The sequence below is a fragment of the Nelumbo lutea genome, chromosome 2 (assembly GCF_056320005.1).
Source record: "Nelumbo lutea isolate HS-2025 chromosome 2, American lotus-T2T, whole genome shotgun sequence".
NCBI classification, from domain to species: Eukaryota; Viridiplantae; Streptophyta; class Magnoliopsida; order Proteales; family Nelumbonaceae; genus Nelumbo; species Nelumbo lutea.
This window is the reverse complement of record NC_142685.1, coordinates 22,587,665-22,606,190: the sequence shown is the minus strand read 5'-3', so window position 1 is coordinate 22,606,190 and position 18,526 is coordinate 22,587,665. Positions and strand designations below refer to the sequence as shown.

General features: G+C 41.3%; 1 protein-coding gene across 16 annotated transcripts in view; it reads left to right on the top strand.

Annotated features, from left to right (window-relative positions):
• Window positions 1-18,526, top strand: part of LOC148869156 (transcription initiation factor TFIID subunit 1-like) — a 197,337-nt gene that overhangs the window by 134,975 nt on the left and 43,836 nt on the right. For 11 of the 16 annotated variants that reach the window (XM_088973211.1, XM_088973206.1, XM_088973200.1 and 8 more), the window contains 3 exons: window positions 11,396-11,605; window positions 11,826-11,915; window positions 12,034-12,126. In XM_088973211.1, coding sequence (XP_088829337.1) covers window positions 11,396-11,605; window positions 11,826-11,915; window positions 12,034-12,126 — 393 coding nt within the window. The remainder of the gene's footprint in view (window positions 1-11,395; window positions 11,606-11,825; window positions 11,916-12,033; window positions 12,127-18,526) is intronic. The other 5 variants (XM_088973213.1, XM_088973212.1, XM_088973209.1 and 2 more) reach the window with 1 other exon arrangement.

The following is an 18,526-nucleotide window of genomic DNA, read 5'->3' as shown; positions in this document are numbered from 1 at the left end:
ATACACGCCTCCTATTTAATCCATAACTGATATCAAGAACTGAAATCTCTTACCTTATCGCTGAAGTAACATCCATGCAGGCAGGAGAGCAGTCCACACACAACAGCCGCTTCACACACAACAGCCACACACAGTTCGTCCCTCTATTCTTCCTCTACTAGGAGAGGGCGATCTCAGAAATCACAGCAACCGGCCACATACGACCTGATTGGAGGCATAGAGACCCCCAAGGGAAGAGGGCGATCACTACTTTTCAGCCCTTTCCCTTATCTCCAATCGAACACAGAAAAAATGAAGAAAACCCTAGATAGGGTGCGCAGAGAATGAACTCTAGGCAAGCAGAAATCTAGGCAGATTTAACCTGCTCTCATACCATGTTAGAATTCAGGTCTGCCTTAGAGTTCGGCCTGACTGAGTTCAGTTATGTAGAAGAAGAAAGAGTGATAGAGAAAGAGAGAAAGAGAGTGAGAGAAGAGAGAATTCTGGTTCGAACTGGATGTTAGATAGTTTTTGTATGCCCTTAGCTTCAATCTGATTTGATGTACTTTTGTTATTTAGTGGAAATAAATAAAGTGCATGTTTGATTCATGTTGTTTGGTTTAATTCTGTGTAAAACCCTAAAATTGGACATTTATAGAGATTCATGTTAGTTTTAAATGTTCACAGCCATTGGATAAATCTGGGGAGATTTATCCTGCCAAGGCTGATGCTGGTGTGCCACCAAGTGTTGGGATGGGCTGTCTCAGCCATCAGGGTAAAACCCGAGGCACATGCAGTATGGGATTACTTGAATCCTTGAACCGGACCAGATTTCCAGTATTTCCCTGGACCATGGAGATAGATGGGCAAAACTGGAAATTTACACCTGACCCCTAGACTCGATTATGACACTTCACTAGGTGTTGGATCAAACTGCCTTTGATATGCCAATCAGTGAGATCCTTAGCGGGGATCAAAACCTGGGTATGATGGGGTAGTTTGAGAATTCATCTGAGTGGGTGATCATAGTGACAGAATCAACCACTTTGTCGGACAAAGGGTAATGATCGGGAATGCACTCTCTCTGATGGAAACCAAACTGCCGGCAGTTGATTTCAATCGTTGGAATTTTGTTTTCCAAAATTAATATATTTATATATATATGTACGGTTTCAAATTGTTTGCAAATGGTTTTAATTCCCGGGATCCATGTGAGAGGAGAGTGCGGCACTGTTCCTTGCAGCCGAGGGAGAGGTCCTCTCTTGTTGGGCAGTGCTTGATCATTAAGGGCTGAGAGGTTAAGTGTAAGACCATTGAGGATAATACCTGATGGGCTAATCTTGCACCTGCCCACAGTCCCTGGGTTTTTATAAGATGGCTTGGCCCAGGGACCACTTAATGTAAGTGTTGGGCCCATAGGGTCCATATGATGGACTCAAGGGGTTCATTGAGTTTTTCAGTGAATTCGGCTGGGCCGAACCCATGTAGTTGGTGTGTAGATCAATGCTTGGGTCCCACGCCATACAAAGAAGCCCAACTGGGCAGCAGATTGGAAAGTAATTAGACACTGAACACTTAATGGGCCAGAAGCCCATTTTGAGGTGGGCTGATATGATCACCCATCCTTGGGGCGAATCTGAGATTAATGTTATTAAAAGGATTGGGCCTTTAGCCTTATCCACTATTGGAGACCAAATTCAAATTAGATTTGAATCTGGTAACCTCCTGATAAGATCAGGAGTAAGCTAACTTTATCTGTAGATAGGATTAAGATTATCCCCTATCCAAATACTGATTTGGATTGGGATAACTCCTAATTAGGAGGTTTCTTAATCAAGAAGAAAGGAGGAGAAACCCTAACCAAGAAAGAGAAATATCAGATTTCGAACCACCTTGAAGAGATATAGGATATCTCTTGCGAATTGAGATAGGATCTCATTTCATACTCCAGAAAAAGAAAAAAAGGCAGTTCAGCCTTTTCGCCTTTAGATTTCTCCTCCTGCCGCCGCCATCTGGTTTTGCAAGATTAGATCTTTGCAGAAGAAGAAAGTCAAGAAATCTGTTCTTGACATTAGTCTTGCAACAAAGACTAAAAGGATTCAGTGTTTAGTGTTTCTAGAGGATTCTTGTGAAGGATCCAGTGTGTAGGACGCACCCTGCTGGTTCTGTTCCATCCACAGCTGTGTCATCTTCAGTAGGAACGGATCTTGGAGCATTCTTTGGGCGTGAACACCAACTTTGGGAGATACTGCTTCTCCGGATCAGGTATATTCCTCCCATTTATCTTTTGGTACAGATCTGGTTTGATTATGGTTCAAGTAGGATCCTTGAATATTGTATTCTAAATTTAGGGAATATGATTCCCAGTTGGGAGAAGGTAGGAAATTTTTTGAAATTCGCCCACCCATTCCGCAACCTTTATGGCGTCCATTAGATGGATCCTACCATTCTTTCAGTGGTATCAGAGCCACAGGTTCGAATCTTGAACCAAAAGAAAATCAGATTTGACCCTGCGCAGATGGATAGAAGGTGTTCTTTCAAGATTTGCGCAGATTGTTTTCTTTATTTTAAGAAACTGTTTCTTGTTAAGGGCGATTGATCTGAAATTAATTTTTATTAAATCCAAAATTTATTTAGAATTGTTCTTTATTTATTTTGATTTAATGGACTGTTCGAACCTGGAGATCGCAGTGCAGATTTGGCGCAGATAGTCTGTGCACCCTTTTTCTTTCTATTTATTTAATTCGGTTTGTAAATTTTTTTTTATTTTTAGACTGAATGTATAGGATTTGATCAAGAATGCAATTAAAGAAGAAGGAAGAAGAAGAAGGCGCTGGAGATTTGCAGTTGGAGAAATCGCTTTCTGCGATTTGCAGTTTGTGAAACTGCACCCGTTGTGATTAACCTCTGTTTTGCAGGTGGTGCGAACCGTCCATGGTTTGATTTGTGATTGTTTGAAATCAAAATTATTAATTTCAGATCTTTCATGAATTAATTCTTGAATTGAAAATCAGTTTTGGATCCTCTCGGACTAGATTGGACCAAAACTGTTTGGACCGAATCTGGGGTTCGATAGGGACTGTTTTTCAGTCTGTATTTCTCACACTTGCTGTTCCAAATCTGATGTTCAATTACAGGGATTAATTTGGCCCACCTGTAAAGCCCAGTTTTAAAGGGTTAAAACTGCAAAAGGCCCATTACTGTGAGATAAGCTGTGTGGGCTGAACTGCTATCTGCGATTCAGCCCATACACCTAGTAGTCATTAAATGTTAATGACTTAGATTTTAAAAGGGCTATTCAATGGGCTTTACAACAGTTAATTGATTGGATCAATTCCTCCTTTACATGTGATGTTTGGATGTTTGATGTGCTGCGACCATGGGCCATAAGTACTTGACCCATGAAGACTCGTTAGTGGCTCTTGCGCACACCATGGCTGAATGCACATCATTGCCATGGTGTCCTTCAAGGTCATTGGATGACCCCTCTTTGCTTGGTGGGCCCCATAACCCTGAAAAGGGATGCGTACGGAACCCCTAGCCGATTAAGGCCCACCAGAAATCTGACTTTATGAAAGTCAGTGGGAGCCACTCTGGTTTGACCTAAATTAAAACTAGGGCGTAATTTTGTTCCCTCCAGCAAATATGAATGCATGTGATAGGGAGACCCATATGATGGACTCTCAAAAGGCCTTCCGTCATTAGCACAATGATGGGTCCTTCAGTAATGAGGAAACGCACCATAAAAATGGGCTATCCATTTGCTGTTGGATCTATTAGAGTGTTTCATAAGATGATAGGGGCATCATAGACCGATGTGGGAGGGGTTTCACCAGAAAATGGGAACTCTCTCACGGTACCTTGGCGGAACCTGAATATGATGGGTGTGCACTCACTGGACAGAAAGGTTTACCTGAAAACGGCTCTGAACCTTGTCTGACAGAGTCCAAAGGGAAACTCATTTGATGAGTGGATATGATTCGTCACAGAAAGGTGGTGAGGTTATGCAGCTGAAACAGTTGGCTTCACGCACCCCATGTGATTTCCCACATTTCCAGAGACATTTCGTCGTCTCCGTCACTGAGAAAGGAGGGAAATCTCAGAGATGAACAAATGGGAATGGAACATAGATTAAAAGCCATATCTATGTAGGTAACATGAATCAAACTAAGGTTGTGGACTAATGATTTTGCTATTTTATCAGAAAATGGCAAACGGTCAATTTGCAAAGCTTCTAGACGATAACAAGCTTAAGGGCCCAAACTATGCCGACTGGTACAAAAATCTTATGCTGGTCCTAACTTTCGAAAAGTTAGACAAGGTGGTGAAAAATCCTACCCCGGAACGTCCGGGTGATAGGGCTTCTGAGGCCCGTGGGAGGGACTACCAAGAGTGGGAGGATAAGAACTCCCTAGCCCACTGCTTTGTCATTGCCTCATTAGACAACTCAATACAGAGGCAGTTCGATCAGATCGAACTAGCCAAGGACATATTGGACATTCTAAGAACAATGTATGAAGAGCAGAACCGTTCTACTCGACAGAAGGTCCTGAAATTGTTCATGACCGCGCAGATGACCAAAGGGCAGAAAGTTCATGACCATTGTCTTCGGATGATGGGATACATTAACGAACTTGAAGCTCTTGGATCCGGGCTAGATCTTGGCACGCAAGTGGATGCCATCCTCAATTCTTTGCCCTCTTCCTTCAATGCGTTCACAATGAACTACAATATGAATAAGCTGAATGTCAGCGTCCAGGAACTTAGCAATATGTTGCAGAGAGCCGAGGATCTACTCATGAAGGATGAGTCTGTGGTTATGCTTGCTGAAGCTAACAAATCGGGCAAGAAAAAGAGAAAGGCAAAGAAGCCTCAGAAGAAGGCTGCCAAACCTAAGAAGCAGAAGAAGAACAAGGCATCTGATGTCCGTCACTTCTGCAAGTAGACCGGCCACTGGAAGAGGAATTGTCCTGCCTACCTGGAATCTAAGAAAGGTAACATCGAAACTTGTGTCATAGAAACTAACATGTTAGTTACTTCTGTGTCCTGGTGTGTTGACTCCGGGGCTTCAACTCATGCGTGTAACTCACTGCAGGGGTTCAAAGTTAGCAGAAGGTTGAGTGAAGGTGAAGTGACACTATTCTTGGGAACAACTGCAAGTGTTGCAGCGACGGTAATAGGAACCGTAGAATTAGTTTTTAAAGAAGGAATACTTGTACTTAAAGATTGTCTTTATGTACAGAACTTGAGAAGAAATTTAATTTCTGTTTCAAAACTGTGTGCTGATGGATATACTGTTTATTTTAGTAATATGATTACTGTTAAACGGAATAATAAATTCATCGCATGCGGGGAACTAGAGAACGGTCTCTATGTTCTACATCCTTCTCTGGAAACTAACTTAACCGAAACTACGTCGGTCGAAAATCCCAAGAAAAGGAATCGTGATACAGTAAGTCCCACGTGCCTCTGGCATTACCGACTTGGCCATATCGGTATTGACCGAATCACAAGGCTGGTAAAGGATGGTCCTTTGGATTTTCTAACCGTAGAAAATCTTCCCACTTGTGAACCTTGCCTTCAAGGTAAGATGTCTAAGCGGCCATTTGATGGTAAGCCTGAAAGATCTGAAGGCACACTTGACCTGATACATACTGATGTATGTGGTCCCCTGAGTGTTAGGACACGGAATCAACACGTGTACTTCATCACCTTTACAGATGATTTTTCACGATATGGTTACGTGTACCTAATGAGACATAAGTCTGAATCATTTGAAAAGTTCAAAGAGTTCAGACAGGAAGTCGAGAAACAGTTAGGGAGAGAAATTAAGGCCCTTCGATCAGATCGAGGTGGCGAGTATCTCTCTGACGAATTCAGGGACTACTTAAAGGCTAATGGGATAGTGTCACAATTAACTCCTCCTGCTACACCTCAACTCAACGGTGTTTTAGAGAGGAGGAATAGGACCTTGTTGGACATGGTCCGGTCACTTCTCGTACGCTTACAATTACCCACATCCTTTTGGGGATACGCATTAGAGACTGCTATCTACGTGCTGAATCGGGTTCCAACCAAATCAGTTCCGAAAACTCCATATGAACTTTGGACCAGAAGGAAGCCAAGTGTAAGACACTTGAAGATTTGGGGTTGTCCTGCACACGTTAAAATAACAAGTGCGGACAAGTTGGAATCTAAATCCAGTCGTTGCCTGTTTATAGGGTACTCAAAGGATTCGGTGGGTTATCTATTCTATGACCCGAGTGAGCAGAAAGTGTTCTGCAGTCGAAACGCCCAATTCTTAGAATCCGATTACATCCTGGACACCCATCGTCAGGAAATAGTTCTTGATGAGGAGAGCTCAGGAGCAGTGGGAGATGTCCCACAACTTCCAGGTAATGACCAACCTAGAAGAACCACCCGGGTATCCAGACCACCAGTCCGATATGGTTATGACCAGGAAAGTTACCTGGTGGAAACCTTGACTAGTGAAGAGGATCCCGTGACTTACGCGGAAGCTATGTTAGACATAGACTCCCAGAAGTGGGTGGAGGCCATGAGAGCTGAAATGGACTCAATGGAGACCAATGGAGTCTGGACTCTAGTGGATCCGCCCTTCGGGGTAAAAGCAATTGGTTGCAAATGGATCTACAAGAGGAAGAAGGGCCCCGATGGCAGGATTGAGACCTTTAAAGCTCGTTTGGTGGCGAAAGGGTATACTCAGAAAGAAGGCATCGACTATGAGGAAACCTTTTCGCCCGTGGCCATGCTTAAATCCATTAGGATCCTGCTAGCTGTAGCAGCGTACCATGACTACGAGATTTGGCAAATGGATGTCAAAACCGCGTTCCTGAATGGAGATCTTAGTGAAGATATCTACATGCAGCAGCCGCAAGGCTTCATTGCTGCTGGTCAGGAACACATGGTATGTAAACTTAATAGATCCATATATGGACTTAAGCAGGCTTCTAGGAGTTGGAACATCCGTTTTGATTCTGCAGTCAAAACGTTTGACTTTGAGCAGAATCCGGATGAGCCCTGTGTTTACAGGAAGTCCAGTGGGGATAAGATCACCTTTTTGGTGTTGTACGTGGACGATATCCTACTCATTGGGAATGATGTAGGAATGTTGACTTCGGTCAAGGTATGGCTATCACAGCAGTTCTCCATGAAAGATCTTAGAGAAGCTTCATACATACCGGGTCTTCGACTCTATAGAGATAGATCGAAGCGGATAATTGGATTATCCCAGGCTGCTTATATTGACAAAATTGTCAAGAGGTACAGCATGGAGAACTCCAAGAAAGGAAACGTTCCTTTCAGGCACGGAGTCACTCTCTCCAAGAAGATGTCTCCCAAGACTTCTGAGGAGATTGAGAGCATGAGAGACGTTCCCTATGTCTCAGCCGTAGGGAGCATCATGTATGCCATGCTGTGTACTCGCCCTGACATTGCTCAGGCGGTGAGTGTGGTAAGCAGATTCCAGGCAAACCCAGGGCAGGAGCATTGGACTGCTGTGAAGAACATACTCAAATACCTTCGAAGGACAAAAGAGTTTTGTCTGGTATTCGATGGTAGTTCACTGCAAGTTCTAGGGTATACCGATGCCGATTTCCAGTCGGATCCAGATGATAGAAAGTCTACATCTGGGTCTTGTTTTCACGATAGGATCGTGTGCTGTTTGCTGGAAAAGCAGCAAACAGGGGTCCATTGCAGACTCCACAACCGAGGCCGAGTACATTGTCGCAAGTGAAGCTGCCAAGGAAGCCGTGTGGATGAAGAAGTTCATACACGAATTGGGAGCGATTCCATCCAGCACATCTCCCATCCCGTTGTGTGACAACAATGGAGCGATCGCCCAGGCTAAAGAGCCTCGGGCTCACTCGAAGTCAAAGCACATCGAGAGAAAGTACCATGTACTGCGGGAGATCGTTGGTAGAGGGGACGTCCTGATTCAAAAGGTAGCATCAACGGATAATGTGGCAGACCCATTGACTAAGCCACTAACACAGAAGGTGTTTGAGAAACACGTGGAAAGTATGGGACTCCGGCTTGTACCAGATTGGACCTAAGTGCAAGTGGGAGCTATTAGACAGTTTTTGTATGCCCTTAGCTTCAATCTGATTTGATGTACTTTTGTTATTTAGTGGAAATAAATAAAGTGCATGTTTGATTCATGTTGTTTGGTTTAATTCTGTGTAAAACCCTAAAACTGGACATTTATAGAGATTCATGTTAGTTTTAAATGTTCACAACCGTTGGATAAATCTGGGGAGATTTATCCTGCCAAGGCTGATGCTGGTGTGCCACCAAGTGTTGGGATGGGCTGTCTCAGCCATCAGGGTAAGACCCGAGGCACATGCAGTATGGGATTACTTGAATCCTTGAACCGGACCAGATTTCCAGTATTTCCCTGGACCATGGAGATAGATGGGCAAAACTGGAAATTTACACCTGACCCCTAGACTCGATTATGACACTTCACTAGGTGTTGGATCAAACTGCCTTTGATATGCCAATCAGTGAGATCCTTAGCGGGGATCAAAATTTGGGTATGTTGGGGCAGTTTGAGAATTCATCTGAGTGGGTGATCATAGTGACAGAATCAGCCACTTTGTTGGAGAAAGGGTAATGATCGGGAATGCACTCTCTCTGATGGAAACCAAACTGCCGGCAGTTGATTTCAATCGTTGGAATTTTGTTTTGCAAAATTAATATATTTATATATATATGTACGGTTTCAAATTGTTTGCAAATGGTTTTAATTCCCGGGATCCATGTGAGAGGAGAGTGCGGCACTGTTCCTTGCAGTCGAGGGAGAGGTCCTCTCTTGTCGGGCAGTGCTTGATCATTAAGGGCTGAGAGGTTAAGTGTAAGACCATTGAGGATAATACCTGATGGGCTAATCTTGCACCTGCCCACAGTCCCTGGGTTTTTATAAGATGGCTTGGCCCAGGGACCACTTAATGTAAGTGTTGGGCCCATAGGGTCCATATGATGGACTCAAGGGGTTCATTGAGTTTTTCAGTGAATTCGGCTAGGCCTTGTATTAAAGGCTGGGCCGAACCCATGTGGCTGGTGTGTAGATCAATGCTTGGGTCCCACACCATACAAAGAAGCCCAACTGGGCAGCAGATTGGAAAGTAATTAGACACTGAACACTTAATGGGCTAGAAGCCCAATTCGAGGTGGGCTGATATGATCACCCATCTTTGAGGCGAATCTGAGATTAATGTTAGTAAAAGGATTGGGCCTTTAGCCTTATCCACTCTTGGAGACCAAATTTAAATTAGATTTGAATATGGTAACCTCCTGATAAGATCAGGAGTAAGCTAACTTTATCTGCAGATAGGATTAAGATTATCCCCTATCCAAATACTGATTTGGATTGGGATAACTCCTAATTAGGAGGTTTCTTAATCAAGAAGAAAGGAGGAGAAACCCTAACCAAGAAAGAGAAATATCAGATTTCGAACCACCTTGAAGAGATATAGGATATCTCCTGCGAATTGAGATAGGATCTCATTTCATACTCCAGAAAAAGAAAAAAAGGCAGTTCAGCCTTTTCGCCTTTAGATTTCTCCTCCTGCCGCCGCCATCTGGTTTTGCAAGATTAGATCTTTGCAGAAGAAGAAAGTCAAGAAATCTGTTCTTGACATTAGTCTTGCAACAAAGACTAAAAGGATTCAGTGTTTAGTGTTTCCAGAGGATTCTTGTGAAGGATCCAGTGTGTAGGACGCACCCTGCTGGTTCTGTTCCATTCATAGCTGTGTCATCTTCAGCAGGAACGGATCTTGGAGCATTCTTTGGGCGTGAACACCAACTTGGGGAGATACTGCTTCTCCGGATCAGGTATATTCCTCCCATTTATCTTTTGGTACAGATCTGGTTTGATTATGGTTCAAGTAGGATCCTTGAATATTGTATTCTAAATTTAGGGAATATGATTCCCAGTTGGGAGAAGGTAGGAAATTTTTTTAAATTCGCCCACCCATTCCGCAACCTTTATGGCGTCCATTAGATGGATCCTACCATTCTTTCACTGGAAGAGTTAACATAACTTCTCCCAATCGGCCAGTAAGTATTTATATTATTATTAAAACATAACTGAAAAGACCTATGTGCCCTTACTTAAGTTAAGAGCACATGTTTCAACACAACATTACAGATCTGCAACATCAATCAAGGTATAAAGACAGAAATACCCCTACGCTAACAAAACCCTAAAAACTAATCACCTTTGAAGAGGAGAGTTCAACCCAACAGTCAAACCCTAGAAACAAACTTAACCACAGTTCGGCAAGCCAAACCCTAGAACAAACTTGAACACAGTTCGGCCCCTCTTTCTAGATAGGTCCAACCTATCTCGGCTGGTTGCAGTCTCTGAAATTCAGTAAAAAAAACTTACTTACTGATTACCTGTCTTCGGTTTACTGTCTTCTAGGGTTACCTGAACCTTAACCTTCACTGCCTCTTCCTGATTACCAACTCTCTGCAAGCCGCGGCAAGTCTTCAACTGTTGCGAACCTCTCCTGGTAATCTCCAAGATTCAGCCACCGAAAAACTTCTTCAAAGCTTCCAGCCCTAGCTAGTCCTCATGTGGTCGGCTGGACTAGACACATGAGAAGCCCTAGATAGGCTCTGATACCAAGTAGAAGATCAAGACTGTAATCAGTCTTGAATCCTAAAAGGTTTTAGGTTTGCAAAACAGAAAAGAAAGTGAGAGAAAGGAGAGAGAATAGAAGAGAAGCAAGAGAACACAAGTTGTTGAAAGGAGGGACAAATTCTAACAGATCTGCCGCCGCCACTCTCTTAATATTTTTAGTTTATGTTTAGTACATAATGGAAAGGACACATCTGTCCTTGGTACTTACATAATAAATAAAGTAAATAAAAACTGAAATAAATAACAACTGAATTAACAAACTGACTCAAACTGACACTACTATAACTGAAACAAATAACTACATTGCTGTCCTACGAACACAGTGAGGACCACTGCAGTGGGGCCCACATCAGTGTTCTCTACAATTTTCTTTCTAAATTTAGATTTAATTAAATATTGTGTGATTTGCTTTAAATTTTAATTGATATTGCTTATATTTTGTAATGAGTTATTTCTGGTTTTCTTATTCTCATTTGAATCTTGAGTTTCCAGAAAACCTTGCACTATTTTGGTATTATAATAATCTTAAGGTTGTACATTTTAGACAAACATGGTTTGATGACTTTGATCCTTCACTGTTATGTAAATTGACTAGTTGAGTCATCCAGTTTTATCACCTAAGATTTCATTTTCTGAAAAGAAGTCTTGGTATTTAACATATGCTGATTTTATGCATAAACAATGATTAAGATGGCATAACTCATCCTTTAATTTGTTTACATCTTCACAATTTGCTCACATTCTACTCAGGAGCCTCACATGGAAGTAATTTCTCCGGGATCAAAAGGCCTTCAGACATATATTGGGAACAGGCTGTTAGTTTGTATTTACCGTGAATTCCATGCCAATGAAAATCGTGGCTTGCTTCCTTGCATCCGAGCAGATGAATTGTCTGCACAGTTTCCTAACCTGTCAGAACCTTTTCTTCGGAAGAGGTTGAAGCACTGTGCTGATTTGCAGGTAGTCTTGCATTATGATTATTGTTGTGATTTCTTGCTACACTGCCCAACTGAACTCAACCATTTTTCAGGTTTTGCTTGGTTAATGCTGATTCAGTTTAAATTTGGGTCAGGTTTTACTTGGTAATCTCAAAATTGGTTTCAGATTGGTCCAATATGTTTTTTAAACAAAAGAACCTCTATAATTTGCACATTTTCTTGAAGACCCAAACATGTTTTAGGTTAGGTTTGAATTTAGGTCCAGGGTTCCCTTCTACATTCAAAGCTGGCATAATAAATTTCCAATATCTTCTGCAATTTGCTCTACTCAGGTTTGAGTCATTCCATATATTTTTTTGTTCACTTCTGTCTCTGAGTTCTGTTTTAATATCTATTGACCTTTTCATCTCCATTGATCTGGAAATATGATGGGGGCATGCAACACAACAGAGGAAATCAAATGGACAATTGTTTTGGGTTATGAAACGCAATTTCCGCATTCCTTTGGAGGAAGAAATCAGAAGGATGGTTACTCCAGAAAGTGTAAGTTCTGTTTTATTTTGTTGTCCTTTTGCTTCTTGTTTATGTAGGAGATTTAACTATAACTGTGGGAAGGTCTGATATTATGTTGTGAAGTTGAAATGTATGAAACATTTTTAACATCTTCATAATGCTTAATAAAAGCTAATGCTTCCATAGTTTCCATATTTCTTCCAATGGTGTCTTAGGCTTGCCTCAGGGCAAGGCATAAAGGCTTATTCCTGGAAGTCACGTCTCACACCTTCAGACGCCTTTTCTCAAGAAAGTTTTTCTTTTTTTTTGAGCATATATGCAATTTATTTAGCCTAACTGTTTATTTGTGACATATGACATATTTAAGATTCTTAACCCTTTTTTGTTTTTTTCCCTTTTTTTTTTTTTACATTACATTGCTATAGGAAACCAATCCCAAATAGTTGGGATTAATGCTAAATTGAGTTGAATGACATAATATCCTTTCTTTTTGATGATTAAAGAACATTGGAAAAAGTGCCATGCAACTCTAATGGTTCCAAAAACCCACTGTTTTCTTGCACCTCTATTTTAAATGTATAATCCAGTGGATCCAAAATCCCCAAAAGTAGCTCCCCCATACAATTTCTCCCTATCCGCTCTGTGCTTTGTTAGAAAATCTTCCATACTATTTGCTTCCCTTTGAGTCCATTGAATTGAGCTCTCAATTCTAGCATTACATTGCACAACCATCCAGAGTCTCCTTTCACCAACAAATCCCTATAATTTAACAATTGTTTGTATTCTGATTCGTGAATGTTGTAAGGTGTTTTTTGTTATGTTTTTTAGGTGTAGGGGTCTTTCTTTAATTTTTCCTATTCTCAGGGACCTCCCTATAATTTTTATCTTTATTAATGCGAAAGAATATTTTGCAAACCATCAGCCTCTTATTTGCTTGACCATGGGATGATCCATCAGAGTACTTGTCCTCATACACCACAGCAGAATGGGGTTGCTGGGAGAAAGAATACACTTATTGGAGGTGGCCAGAAGCATTATGTTTAACTCCAATGTGCCTATACGTTTCTAGGGAGATGCTATTCTTACAGCAGTATATCTCATCAATCGAATTCTTTCACGGATTCTTAACATGTAACCTCCATTTACCCTTCTATATCCTAATAAAGAGTTGTTTACCATTCCCCTCAAAACTTTTGGTGTTACCTGCTTTCTTCAGATTCTTGGCCCTCATCGTTCTAAATTTGATCCTAAGGCCTCAAAATGTATTTTCCTTGGTTATGCACAAACTCAAAAGGGATATTGCTGCTATAAACTCACTTCTGGGAGGAGATTTGTCTCTATGGATGTCACTTTCTTTGAGGATGTACCCTATTATCCTAGGGCTTCTCCTCATGGGGAGAGTAGTCAATTACCTATCCCATTGAGTGAAGAGGGATGTAATGGGGAGGGTTGTCAGAGGTGTCGGGATTTGGGAGTCTATCACAGACCATAGTTTTCAAGGCACCAATGTGAGGCTAGGCGACTGGGGGGCGCCTTGTCGCCTAGTCACCTAGGCAGGCGCCTAGGCGTCGCCTAGGCGATGGATTTTTTATGTTAAAAACATAGATCCTAGGGTAGTTCCCTAGGTACCAAAACCATATTTCTTTAATAATTATTCATGATTTTCATAAGAAAAGTATAAATTTCATATTAAAGTATAGAAAATCAACATATTCATGAGAATAAAAGGAAGAAGGAATATAAAATTCAAAAAATATAGGGGTTGAACCCTTATTTTTGTTATAGGAAAAGAAGAAAATAAAAAGTATTGGTAGTGGTAGTAGTAGTAGAAGAAGAAGAAGTAGTAGAAGAAGAATATATGAAAGAGGAAATGTGTTGATTAGATAAAATTGTTAGTTCTTCCTTATTGGTTCAGGTTTTTAAGTCTTTGAGGGTTCAATACAGCATTTAGCAATGTTTGTGTTGATTAAACCCTAATAAATAAGAAAATAATAAAAAGAAATTAGTATATAAACATACAAAATGATTATTTTAGTTTAATAATGTCTATTTTATAATTATAATCTCAAAAAAGAATGAATAAAAAAGTATTTATAATAGGAAGTAGAAAACTGCTAGGCGATTAGGTGAGGCAAGCCTCAAAGGGCACCATGTCGCCTAGGCCTCGCCTTGACAACAATGTCACAGACGGTGGAGGTAGGTTGATTTTGGTCATCAGCAGTCCAGGCCAGCCCCAGTTCCTTGTAAGGATCTAGATCCAGGTACCAAAGTTCCTTTATCAGATATTATGGATGAGATACCTTCCATTGTTGACCTCTCACCTTCCATTGTTGAGCCCTCACCTTCATTGGATGACCTTGACCTCCCCATTGCAGTCCGTAAAGGCAAATACTGTTGCACCACATTCACAACTCACTACATTTCCCAGTTCTTGTCCTACCATCATTTGTCCCCCTCTTACAAGTCCTTTCTTGCACCCATTGTTGATATTCTCATTCCCAAAACAGTGCAGGAAGCCTTGTTAGTTCTTGAGTGGAAGGATGCAATGATGGTAAAAATGGATGCCCTTATTAGAAACCAAACCTGGGAGATAGTTGATCAGCCCAAAGGGAAGAAACCAATTGGATGTAGATGGGTGTTTACTGTGAAACATAACGTTGATGGTTCCATTGAAAGGTATAAGGCCCGATTGGTTGCAAAGGGATTTACTCAAACATATGGTATTGACTAGTTGGAGACTTTTGCACTAGTTGCAAAGATGACCACTACCAAAGTCTTGTTATCTCTTGCAGCCAATTACTCTTGGCCCTTGTTCTAGATGGATGTTAAAAATGCCTTTCTCAACGGAGATTTGCAGGAAGAAGTTTTCATGCAGTTGCCTCCTAGATTTTACGATACACAAAGAGGAAAAAAGGTTTGCCGGATGAATAAAGCATTGTATGGACTAAAACGGTCCCCTAGAGCTTGGTTTGATAGGTTCAGACAAGCCCTTGAGAAATTTGGTTATGTGCAGGCCTAGTTAGACCATACCTTGTTCATTAAGTAAGTTGATTCTTCCTTAACCTTGCTTGTTGTATATGTGGATGATATTGTAGTAACAGGGAGTGATAACTATGAGATTGAGTCTCTTAAACAACTCCTTCATCAAGAGTTTGAGGTAAAAGATTTGGGAGATCTACGATACTTTTTGGGTATTGAGGTAACTAGGTCCAAGCATGGGATTTTTGCTTCTCAAAGAAAGTATGTTCTTGACTTGTTGAAAGAAACTAGAAAGTTGGGTATTAAGCCTGCTGACACACCTACTGAACAGAATCACAAGATAAGTGCAGAGGGTGGAGAGCCTCTTGAAGGTAAAGTTATATTCCAATAGTTAGTTGGAAAACTTCTCTATCTTTGTCTCACATGACCGGACATCAGCTATGCAGTCAGTGTTGTTAGTCAGTATATGCACTCTCCTAGAACCACTCACCTACTTGCAGTTGAGAGGATATTGGCATATCTAAAGAGGTGCCCAGGTAGAGGTGTTTTATTCAAGAATAATGATCACATGAAGATAGAAGCTTACGCAAATGCTGATTGGGTTGGGTGTGTTGATGATAGAAGATCTACCTCTGGATATTGTGCCTTTGTAGGAGGTAATCTTGTCTCTTGGAGGAGTAAGAAACAAAGTGTTGTTTCTTGTTCTAGTGCTGAAGCTGAATATAGTTCCATGGCAAATGGTGTAGCTGAAATTCTATAGTTTAAATCTCTATTTGAGGAGTTGGGTATTGCTTATGAGAAGCCCTTAATGTTGTACTGTGATAATCAGGCTATTATTAGTATAGCCCATAATCCAGTACAGCACGACAGAAGAACTAAACATATTGAAGTGGATAGACATTTTATCAGAGAAGTATGTCTTCCGTATATCACCTCCGACATGCAGCTTGTAGATCTTATCTCCGAGGCAGTTTCAAGAAAAATGTTAGAGGCAGACCTATGTAAGTTGGGAATGACAGATATCTATTCCCAACTTGAGGGGGAGTGTAGAGAACACTGATGTGGACCCCATTGATGTGGTCCCCATTGTGTTTGTATGAAAGTTGTAGACAGTTAGTTTTGTTAGTTATTTCAGTTTGTTAGTTGGTAGTTTATTTGAGCCTCATGTTCTTTTTATCAGCCCCTTTTCCACCCTTAGAGCTGCTGGAAACAAGTGCAGACTGCTCACTAGGTTCCTCATCTCCTCATTTCTGATCAGGTAAAACACATGATGCAAATCTGGAAGTTCATCTCTCCCTAAAGTTTGAGCTCTAATGCTTTCATATGAGTGGTCTAAACCAGCTAGAAACTTGAATATTCTTCCTTCTTCAATTTGTTTGTCATGGCTTTCTTTGTCATTGGTGTCGCCCCACTCAAGGATTGAATGGCGATCAAGCTCTTCCCATCAGCCTTCTAGTGTAGCAAAATAGGTTGCAACAGTCATGTCCCCTTGAGTCAAACTAAGGATGTCTTGATTTAGCCTACAAATCCTTGCTATATTTTTCTTTTGACCATAAGTGTTGTATAGCTTCTCCCAAATCTTGTGGGTTGTATAATGCTGAACAAGCCTCACAATTTTGGGAGTCATAGAAATCATCAACCATGATATCACACTTGAATTTTCCCTACACCAGGTCCTATTAACTTGGTTCATCTTCCTTTGGCTCCTTAATCTTCCCATCAATGTAGTGTTGTAGTCCATGGCTCACTATGGACCATCTTGAAATGGCCCATTCCCTATAGTTGTATTCATCTAGTTTCACATTAGTAATTTGTACCATAGGGTTTCCAAGATGAATGACATTGTCAACTGTCCTAGAACCTCCAGAAGATACCTCACTCGTGCTGGAAGACATTATGAACTTACTCAAATCTGATATTTAGCAAGTAGAATGGGTCTAACAGCACTTCCCTTTACTCAAACTTCGCTAACAAGCTTGGCTGGACCGTATACTAATCTCCTGGATTGATACTACTGGCAGTCCAGCGGCTAGACCTGCTAAATAGGTCTTTCTGGTAGTCCATTACGACTACTCCATAGTTTCTTGCCCTACCTACATATTAGCAACTATTCTGGGTCTCCTTGGAGTTTTTCCAAGGACAAAACCCTAACAACTTCAGCTAACCACGATCAGCAGTAGAACTCCTACTTGTTAATCCAACTATAAAAGAGAAAACTTAAGAAGAAAGGTGAGGTGAAGAAGAAGATAGGCGAGCAGGATGAGATCGGCTTAAAGCTCTGATACCATGTTTTTAATCTGATTCACAAAGGGATTTAGAATAGGGCGGCAGCACTCTACCCAGCCCTTCAAACTGATTTATATTAGGGCAACATTAAAAAAACATAAGATTACAACTTTACCCCCCATTGGTAAGAGGTATTGTAACTTAAAATAAAAGGCCCAAGCCCATTAACACTTAATAACAGAAGTATAGCCCAACAAGAAATAGTAAGACATAGCATAAATGGGCCGAGATCCACACTGTTAAGTCCCGCAACAACTTTCCCAATTGGTCCAAAAGCTCGAGACCGCATTGGGACTAAGGCCAGCCACTCAAGTCTGAAGCCCATGAAAGTAGCAATTGAGTCCTCCGACTGTCGAATCTAATGATCTTGAAGCACAAGGATTTTCTAGGCTTATAGCTTCTGGAGCAGAACTATCTTGATGATCCCCCCAATGCTTTTGTATCCTCTGGGGATTTTGGTGAGCACTCTATGTGTGGCTCAGGGAGGAAGATTGGTTATCTATTTCCCCCTACTCTTTTGTTCCCTTTTGACTTGGAGGAGGGGGAGGTCCACACTCATTCAGATTGGTATAGAATAGATAATGCGGATTCTTCTAAACTTGACGGCAACCTTGTGGGCTTGAACTCTCTCTTCTATGAGGACAAAGATCAGAAACTCAGTAACATGAAGGTAAGGGCCCATCCCTATTTGCTCCAGAGAGGTGTGGAGAGTGTTGATCTTCACACCAGCCCGTCCCTCCTTCTATACAATGGTACGGTAGAACTGGAAGAAAATATGCAGTTCCAGGACTAATGGGGGTCTAGGGATCAGATCAGTGAAAGATGTTAATGAGCATACGGATAGTTTGTGGAGAAGGTTAATTCTATCCAAGTTTGGTCCAGTACCAGGGAGTGGGAGACAGCAGGAGTAAGATCTTCCTATGGGTGTTCAATTTGGAAGGCACTTTAGAGAATTCATCCTCAGTTCTTAAAGGACATAAAACATTAAGTAGGCAATGGCCATAGGGAAGGGTACTGATGTTGGAATGACCCTCTAGTGGCCTTATATCCTCATCTGTTTGAGGTTGCAGTAAACAAGGATGCGATAGTGGCTGATTGTTTGCAAAGGCAAAATGGACAGTATACTTGGAACCCTCAATTCAGGAGGAATTTAAATGACTGGGAG